This window comes from Nuphar pumila, chromosome 17, assembly GCF_984573655.1.
Source record: "Nuphar pumila chromosome 17, dmNupPumi1.hap1.1, whole genome shotgun sequence".
Taxonomy (NCBI): Eukaryota; Viridiplantae; Streptophyta; class Magnoliopsida; order Nymphaeales; family Nymphaeaceae; genus Nuphar; species Nuphar pumila.
In genome coordinates, this window is record NC_143265.1 from 71,043,616 (window position 1) to 71,053,715 (window position 10,100).

The following is a 10,100-nucleotide window of genomic DNA, read 5'->3' on the forward strand; positions in this document are numbered from 1 at the left end:
AGATATGTTATAGGATTTGAGACAATGTGCTATTTTAAGTATTGATGGAAGACTGGAAGTTAAGAAGAGATGAGGCAAAAGAGAAAAAAAGTTATATACCGGGTTTGATTTTTACATTTTTTTTGGGGCTCTTATGTCTCACATATTTTGGATGCAATGCATGTTACAAGAGCAAGAATTATTGTACTTGGATTGTTCTTTCACCAGAACATCTTCAAATGTTTGGCCATGTACCTTTGCCTAGTCTCATCACAGTTTTGGTATGGATGCTATAAAAAATTATCATCCGACTGATTTAGACTTTAGAGATCTTCTGGTACTTTTTTCCTTCATTTACAGTTGATTGATATCCTGTGGTAAATTAAATGAGCTCTCTATGATGATAGTGCCTGAATCTGTAACCGACAGTCGACAATACGTCAGATTTGCAATCCACATGTTCAAAGAAAAGAATTCCATAGCATTAATTAAGTGGGGCTTCAAATTTTCTGCTTCCCTCTTCTAAAGGTGGGTTGCAGAACTATGTTTTCTACAAATGCTTCCATTCTAGAAGCATAGAAACTTGGAAAAGAAAAAACAAACAAACTCTGAGAAACAGAACATGACAATCGCTGCAAAAGAATGAAATTAATCAGAAACACGCTAGTGGCAACATGAAGCATTTCTGCAAAATTTGACTGCTTGATGATGCGCAGCTCAAAAAATAACCTCGTTCTTCTGTACAAGTCATGTTTAAACCTTATCATGCATCGGGTAAATTCTCTGTGTCGAAGCACAGTAGGTACTGTTGCTCGTCCAACAAATGAGGTGTGGCCATCTGTACAATCTGCATGGAATTGCAATGCAAAAATCATGTGAATTTTGTTCTCAGTTGGCTAAAAATACGAATAATATGATTTGGTGGGAAGATGTGACCTGAAACCCAATCTTTTCATACAGTCGCTGAGCAGCTTTGTTGTTTATATGTACATGTATGAACACTTGCCTAACGCCTATCACATGCGGGCAGCATAAAGGCAATTCAAATTTAAACAAGGAAAGTGGATCAAACAATGAAGATGGGTGCCTCCACAACTCTTCAAAAGCTAATTGGTATTTTTATCAGCAAGAACATACCTGATGCCTTGGCTGCTTCTATTGCCAAATATAACATATTACTTGCTATTCCCCGACGACGTGCAAATTTGGCAACACATACATTTGCCACGTAACCATATTTCTTCGTATCTCTTCGACAGGTGTGTTGGATTCCAGGCTTCTTTGTGTATTCCTTTGTTCGAAGCAACAGGGGACCCAATATCTCAGATATGCAGACATAATTTTAGAAGCTTGTGATGGTAAAAACACATTGTATAACTCACCCCTGGAAAACTTTCTCCATGGAATAGATGCCGAAAACTTAGATCAAGAGTTCCAACTACACTATTCAATATCGTACGCTTCACACCAGTTTCTTCCTTGACCTGAAATTGTAAAGGAGAGTGTGACTTGAAGTTAAAGAGAAAAGGAATAAAAGATAAGAACACAAGATGTACGTGGTTGGGAAATATTCCTACGTCCACGGAGAGAAGATCTTTCTTAGCTTAAGGGTGGAGTGTACACATGTTTAAATAGGGAAAAATAATTTAACGTCAAGATTAAGTTCATGTGCAGCCATGTGATGTGGTAGAGATTCCTTCATTTTAGTGTTATGGTGTCAACCAATTCCACATTTTGTAGAAGTGGCTCCTCAATCTCGGTTTTGATAATATCAATAATTATCCTCTTAAAATTATCGAACGAATCATCGGTTAGCTTCTGTTCATGAGTAGCAACCGACCCCATGTGACGTGGTAGAGATCCCTTCATTTTAGTGTTGATGATGTCGACAGTGTCAACCGATTCTTCATTTTTGTAGAAATGGCTCCTCAACCTTGATTTTGCTAATATCGATAATTAACCTCTTAGGATTATCGATAAAATTAGGTACTCCAGTATGAGGATTTACGTCTTTGATAAACACTCTCTCCAAAATTGGAGCTAACTCTTCATGTGGAACAAATCCCTTCATTTGAGGATGGTGAAGTTCAACACTTATCGATGAACTCTCTCTATCAATAATTTGAAGCTTATCGAATGGAGAAATCTTCATCGTTGGTTGAGATTTCACATTAGTCGTGGTGACCATGAAAATAGCTTCATCTGCAGCAGAGTCCTTAATATCAAAAGTTCTTTTAGAAGTTGCATGCAATCTTTAGCAAGATACCAAAGCCTTTTTGCTATTTCGAAATGTTTGCAGTGCCGAGGTTCTAGTGTAAGAAATGGTTAATGAAAGATATTACTGAAATGCAAACCCACTTGTGATAAGTTGTCAATGAACATTTGATAATTTCAAATGTTGTAGATAGTCTAGATTGTGTTTCATTGTGCCATTTTTGTAAGCAGCACATGTATTTACTGGCTCACATGATAGTAACCATCCATCTCTAGATGCATGGGCATGGCAGTTGGTCATTTTTTCGACCACGCTATCATGTCTGTCCATCATGAGAGGAGAGTTTTTCCCACAGCAGCTGCAAACAACAGTGCTGCATTGAGAATTAAATCATCGATATATCGCTAAGATGGAACAGGATCAAGAAATACATAGGGAACCAAGGCACATGAGTTGCGGCATACCGTGACAATACAGGTACATTTTTGTGTAAGCTGTGTAACACATCGTCGCTTCAAGTCATTGAACTCCTTCACGGAAAATTACAAGTATCATAAGTTCATGAACAATCAGAATCGTAATTGACATCAGAAAATGAAGGTGCCTAGGTAAAAAAGAAGGTTGGAGATACCTGCTCAGCGAATTTCCGTTTGTAACTATCAACATAGCTGGTAGACAGACAACAGATGAATTATATAGTTAGAGGTTTGACAACTACATCAACCAAAGCAAGAAGGATAGACACTAAAACTGATAGGTGATGTGAGTGTGGTCTAACCGAACATGTGATTGGCCTTCATACTGGCTTTCTGCTCTCAACCAAGCAGCCGTCTAGCGTGCATAATGGATCAGAAGAAAACAATTTTAGCCAAACACATTGGTGATGGTTACAGTAAGGAAAAGTTTCATTAGTTGCCAATTTCCTACTTTTCCTCACCCAATACTCTTCGTCGAGGATGGCCTTGTGAGCGACAAACTGGCCAAACACCCTCTTAAGCCTGCTGTCATGTTGCTGATCTGCTTGCTGTAGCTTGTCGAATTGAAGCTCTGTGGATCTCTCAACGGTGATTTCAGGACCTGATGTCATGTAAAAATGCTTAAGACTACCTTCGATTTCGGTATTGGCCTTCCTCTGCGTTTGGTCAGAAGATGACACATTTTGCCTGCAAATGTGTGTTTGGTAAGAGAACCCCCCACAGAGTATATCGATGCAAGTCATCAGATAATTAAATCTTGTTGTTTACAACCACAATTGGAGGGCTAAACCGAGCAAAACTGTGTGATTTTGCTGTTTGTTACCATTCGTTGATGGATTTAATTCAACCAAGTTTGTCAATTTTCTGGTTTCTGGATGCCAAGAATGTATCTATCTATTCACTAGGAAAGGATTTTTCTAATGTAGGAAGTGCATTTGGGGTTCCTGTGGATGACCGGTGGGCTTGGGTGACAGTGACCTTACCCAACGTTTACCTTGGACTTAGGAAGGCATGCCCATTTAGTGACCCGGTTCTTGATTCCTTGTCATTAAAGAAAAGCCTTATTGAATTTCACCGAGAGAGACCTTACAGGGATTGCATCAATTCTTATCAAATGGCCACAGGTTTAGTTGAGGCTGAACAGGCATAGGCAAACTAAGGTACTGTTTGGATGAGACCCCAAACCAGGTTTTTCATAAAAATCCTAATTTGGTAAAACCCCACCCACCTCCCCGATCAGTTTTTTCAGCTGGGTTTATCAGGGGAGGGGGTCACGACCCTAATTCCCCCTCTTCTTACATAACGTCTCAAAGACCTCCATCATGTCCGTCGTGAATCCGGTCATCTCCGGGTAGTACCCAGCCGGACGTTGGTCGGACTGGCACCATAACGATGCCATTCTGACCATCGCTCGGCCTGTCACAGGCCAGAAATGGCCGGATTCGGGCCAGATTTCTTTTTCAAATTTTCTTGAAGGCAGGAAAATGGCCGGCCATATTTCCTTTTTTCTTTTTACTATTTTTTTAGTTTTTAAGTTGGCTGGTCATTGTCCGGCCACCCACTGGCAGGCCGTATTTCTTTTATTTTTTATTTTTTGAGCCAGCTGGCCATTTTCCGGCCAGTCACCGGTCGGAGAATGGCCTAGCTGGTGCCACCTAACAAAGGCAACACTGGAATGACCCTTTTTCCAGACGGCTTAATTTTTTTTTAGTTTTTTGGTGACCAAAAACCTGAAAACCGAGTTTTTCAGGTTTTGGGTTTTGCCCCTGTCATCCAAACAAAGCAATTGGGGTCATAGATTTCAAGTTCATGGGGGGATAGTAAAAATTTGGTAGTAGGCCAGAAAATCAGCTGTTTGATCGAGTATGATCTAGAGCAGAATTAGATCTGAAAAAGAAAGGTTGAATCTAGATCTGAGCCATATACAGTAAAAAGAAGGTATGTGCTTTGTTTTATACATGTAAAAAATATGAAAAACATGGATCTGATTGGATCCAAACTCCGACACAAAATATTTTGAGTCCAGTAAAGTCCAATCAGAGAAAGTTCGAATTTGCTTGGATACAGATTCTGATCTGATTTTAAGATTCGTGGCCAAAATTATTGTGAAATTGTTTCAGATGAAACCCAATCCATTTCTAGTGCACATTTAACAGCAACTTTGACCCAAATAAACGCAGGGTCTTTTTATTAAAAGTTCATGTCGTGTTTAATTTTAACAATATTGAAAAAAGTGTTTTTTTTTTTGTATTATCACTCAAAATTTAAGTGCTTTTTTTGAAAATTTTCCTAATTAATAAAAAAAAAAATCTGCAAAAGTTCGGTAAGTCTACACTGCCCAAAAAACTTAAGAGAAGGGTCCGGAACATTAGAATGGAAAGCTAAGAGACGTGTAAAAGCTGGCCATGAGTGTAGGCCAACCCGGACACAGGCCAAGATAGCCAGGTCAACAGGTAGGTGCAGCCCCACCACTCGGAGTTCAGCGAGCCTGGGTCAGCGTTCCCCATTACCCAAAGAAAGTTCAAAAGTCAAACGCGTACAGATTTGACTCGACTCGGTGAGTCTTGTTAGTTTTTACACTTTGAACGAAGAAAAAAAAGGGGAAACGCGAATCGCAAAACTCGTGGATAACGACTTGATGAAGGAGTGTGGTGGGCCCACAGAGTTAAGCTTATCCAGTCGTCCTTTTCTGCTCCCATTGATTGGATCGAACCAACTCTCTTTTCTTCTCATTCGTATTCTTTACAGAATCCTATTACATCCCAATCTAATCTCCAATTGAGAGAGGAAGAGAGAGAGAAAAGAAAGCTCATGGAAAAAAAAAAAAAGAACACCATGAAAGAAAATAAGGCCAAAAGAGAACTTACGTTTTAGCAGAGACAGAGAAGGCATGAACGACGCTACTACGGCTTACTCTTCTGTCCATATTGGAGCCCCGACCTTGGTAAAATTTGGGTCCACCATGGACGAAATCCGATCCGTGAAGGCTGATCGTCGACATCGTTGAGATAATAAAACCTCTGTTGCCAAAGAGATTCAATACATGCAAAGACGAGAGAGAGAGAGAGAGAGAGAGAGCTTGGTGGTGAATTGAATATTGGTGGGTTAAACTTTTATGAAGAGTGTAGTGGTGGGGTCGGGGCAGAAGGTCCGGCTGGTTGGAATGCCCACCACGCCTCATCCCAAAGCATATCCAGATAAGGTCCACATAAAATAGTGGGGATGAATTTTTGAAGCCGATTCCTCGCCTAAAAAGATCTTCAGCTAGACCCCACCATAGTGACAAACGTTTTTATCGGCAATTTCTTGTTTTTCAAAAACTTGCGAGAAATTGAAAAAAATCCATAAATCTCACGTTTTTTTTCCGACAAAATCTCGGCAATAAAAAAATTAATTAAAAAATATAAAAATTATTTTTATAAGAAAATATTAATAAAAAATATTTAAAAATAAAAATACATTATTTTTTGCGATAAATAGCCGTTTAAAACGTAAATATCGCATTTAAATAACGGTATTTGTGTTTTTTTATAAATCTCACGATATTTTGTAAATCTCGTGAGAAATTGCCGTTTTAAACTTTCAGGCAATTTCTCGTGATATTATGCGAGATTTTCATAAATCTTGATATTTGTCACAATGGACCCCACTAGAATACTTGGTTTTAGTGGTGGTCCGGGTTCAGTTATTTACGGGGTGCCAAACCGAGGCAGAGCCAATAATAATTGGAAACCAACTAAAGCAGGTCCGATTGGCTAATTAGGTTTGGGCATATGCAGTAATCGGATCTAGATCTGGTTTGTGTGTTTACAGCCCGATGCCTGATTCCAGCCTTAGATCCAACTAAGAATATAAGATTTTACCTGGTTTAGCCATGTCTAGATCTAACCACCAGAACCAGGGATCCACTACCGCACATCAAAGTCAGACAATCCTTAGTTTTGGGTGAAAAAAACAGGTGCAATATGATTGCACAAATATTTGTGCATTAAGCACCTGATTAATGCACAAATATTTGTGCAATCATATTGCACCCGATCCGAACTCTTAGTTTGGACCACCCCCATAATAGGGAGGGCAGATCAGGTGCAATAAGTGTGCAATGTGATTGCACCTGATTCGCCCTCCATAATAGGGACAATAATCGTAGATCTGCCATTGTATAAAACTATTTAAGAGCACATGGTATCAGACCACCATGGTTGAATCTGTGCATTTAAATTAAACAGACCAGATTTGGTTCAGATGGTATCAGAGCATATCAAAGGCTTTATTTTTTTTTCTGGTCCGATTTGTCGTGTTTTTGGGAAAGTTCAATTGGATTTGGCCCATGTCTCAGACAGATAAGATTGGGCCCATAGTGACAAACGTTTTTTTCGGCAAAATCTCATTTTCAAAAACTCAGGAGAAATTGAAATTTTTTCATAAATCTCGCACTTTTTCGGCAAAATCTCAGCAATAAAAAAATAAATTAAAAAATATAAGATTTTTTATAAGAAAATATTAATAAAAATGATTAAAAATAAAAAATAATTATTTCAAGATAAATAGCCATTTAAAACATAAATATCGTGTTTAAATCATGGTATTTATATTTTTTCATAAATCTCACGATATTTTGAAAATCTCGCTAGAAATTGCTGTTTTAAACTTTCAGGCAATTTTTCGCTATATTATCGAAAAATCTCACGATATTTGTCACTATTTGGGCCAGCCACACTCCTGCTCTAAGTCGAGAGAGGATCCCTCATATTTAATATCAATAAAAGCTGGTGATATCGAATGTGCACATTTTGCACTTAGCACTCACGGAACCATCATGTGTGGACCACAATAAAGAACACGTGTATGATACATATTCAATATCACCAATTTTTCATAATTCAGGTTATGCAAACCACATACCATAAATGAAGCAAACCACAAAGAATTAGAGAAAAAAAAAGATACAAGATTTACATGGTTGACACTCAAACCTACGGCCATAGGTGAAGTTGTGAAAAATCCACTTGCAAAATGTGAGATACAATGATGATATAAGAACCCTTAAAACCCCTATCTCTAATACACCCAAAACTCTTACTCACTTAAACAGAGGCAGCTCTTCAAAAAAGAAAAGAAAAAAACCTATAGAGAATACATGAAAAAGCACCAAAATAAGAGTACAAGCATCATTGAAAATTCTCATTGTATGGTTTTCAAAATACTTTTTTCAGATCAGATCAGGGCAATATTAGATTCAAGACACCCACAACAATTTGAATATGACGAGCTCTCCTCTCTAAGCCCATCATGACTTACCCTATGCCCAAACTCCAAACTTGTAAGTTAGCATTGTACTAGGCAAGTGTTTGATACGGGTTTAGTTAATTGAAAGATTAACAAGCTAACTCTTAATGGCACTAAATTAACGCTAGTAAAGGTCTGCCTAGTGCCAATAAAGACCTTTACTGATGCTAACGTAGTGACAGTAGTTTCACTAATAAAAGTGTTGAAGATAATACATTTACTAGCGCTAATGCATAGCGTTAGTGAATGGGTCTTTACTAACACTAAAATTGTGCCAAAAAAATGCATTTTATGATAATTTTTTAGCACTAGTGATAGTTTTTTTTGTTAATTTGTTTTTTATTTATAATTTGCTCATACATTCATTCGATATTGAATCTGCTTATACATTTATTCATTTTAAAATGGATATGCTTATACATGCATTCATTTATTTTATTCATTCAAAATTAACCAGCTCATTCTTTTTATTCATTCTAAAATGAATCTGTTTATACATACATTTATTTTTTTGTATTTAATATGAATAAACTTTTAAAATAATTCATTCATTCATCACCAAATGAATAAACTTATATATTAAAAAATAAACTCACTCATACATACATTCATTCATTTATTCAAAAATGAACCTGTGCATACATATATTCAATTATTCATTAAAAAATAAATTTGCTCATACACATATTCATTAATTTAAAAATAAACTAATTCATATATTCATTCATTTTATTCATTTGAAATAAACTTACTCATACATACATTCATTTTTTGTATTCAAAATGAACCAACTCTGACGACCATTCATTCATTCATCACCAAATAAATAAGATTATGTATGCATTCATTAAAAAATAAACTTGCTCATACATACATTAATTCATTCATTTAACTTGAAGTAGTTAACACATTCATTCATTTCATTCATTCTAAATCATAAAGTATATGTACATACACAACTATATATATTTCTTCCTTCAACCCTCCATACCTTAAATATTATCATTTGAACCTCCATAACTCCAACTTCTATAATCCAAACATTCACATTTGCAGACATGCAAGAAACGCAATATTTAAAATACACATACACACATAATTATATATATATTTCTTCTTTCAACCCTCAATAACTCCAACATCTATAACTCTAATATTTACATTTGAACCTCCATAACTCTAACCTTCTTAACTCCAACATTCATATTTAAAGTCCTCCAAGAAACACAATCACTACAAGAAAAATGTGGATTAGAGACAGACGCTATCCCTCACTAATCCGTCGCTAAACAGTTTAGTGATGGATTAACGATGGATTAGTGATGAATAGTGTCTGTCGCATAATCCTGGTCGCTAATTAGCGACATAACTTATTTGTCGCTACTTTTGTTGCTAATTTACGACGAATAAGGGACGGACATGATCCATCGCTAGTCCGTCACTAAATAAGCACTGGTTTGGGTTTGCGGCGGATTATATTCTATCTCTAACATAGCGACAGAATTAGCGATGAAATATAATCTGTCGTAAACCATAAAAAATTCAACGCTAAATATTAGCGATTATCTATCGCTAATCCATCACAAAATTTAAAAAAATAAATAAAAAAAGAGCCCTGAGGCGTGCGCCTCATACGCCTTGAGGCGCATGCCTCAAGGCGAAGCGTACACGCCTTGAATTTTTTAATCAAATGAGGGTTAAAGTCCTCATTTGACCAAAAACTAGGGTTTTTTAAAGCAGTTTTAACTAAGCTGCTAGTAAAAAATCAGGTATGATCCATAAGAAACCGGGTCTCTAACATAAGCCCAAGAAAAAAATTGGTCCGAGGGGTGCTGCCCCCCGAGCCCAAGGGCACCCCCTCTGGACCCCTGCCCGCTAACCGCGCAGTGGGACCCGCGTCGAGGGGAACCCCTGGACCCCCTCCTGTAAGAGAAAAACTCTGAATCAGGCTCCACAACTCAGCACATGTCCTCTAATGGGCTACTTATACATAGCACATCATGCATGCCTTCGAGTGAGCATGTGGTTTAGCTTTCAGTATTCTAAGTGTTATTAATACAAAAAATTGAAAAAAGTATCATATTCAAAGTAGATGCAATTATACAGGATATATATGTAAAATATGAAAGCATACAAAAGCT

The 10,100-nt window shown here is 37.2% G+C and overlaps 1 protein-coding gene across 3 annotated transcripts; it reads right to left on the minus strand.

Annotated features, from left to right (window-relative positions):
- Nucleotides 1-439: 439 nt before the first annotated feature.
- On the minus strand, nt 440-5,771 carry LOC149812166 (GCN5-related N-acetyltransferase 6, chloroplastic-like). 3 transcript variants are annotated; one of them, XM_089993912.1, is made up of 9 exons: nt 5,538-5,771; nt 3,132-3,357; nt 2,973-3,025; nt 2,826-2,862; nt 2,659-2,724; nt 1,362-1,463; nt 1,117-1,270; nt 916-992; nt 440-826 (listed from the first exon to the last, which is right to left on the minus strand). In XM_089993912.1, exons 1-9 carry the CDS (start codon nt 5,669-5,671, stop codon nt 743-745), a joined length of 933 nt encoding a protein of 310 aa, XP_089850038.1. In that variant the 5' UTR covers nt 5,672-5,771; the 3' UTR covers nt 440-742. The 3 variants fall into 3 exon arrangements, with proteins under 3 accessions (XP_089850038.1, XP_089850037.1, XP_089850039.1); XM_089993911.1 differs by lacking the exon at nt 916-992 and having other exon boundaries at nt 5,538-5,763; XM_089993913.1 differs by lacking the exons at nt 916-992; nt 2,973-3,025; nt 3,132-3,357 and having other exon boundaries at nt 5,538-5,761.
- Nucleotides 5,772-10,100: the final 4,329 nt, after the last annotated feature.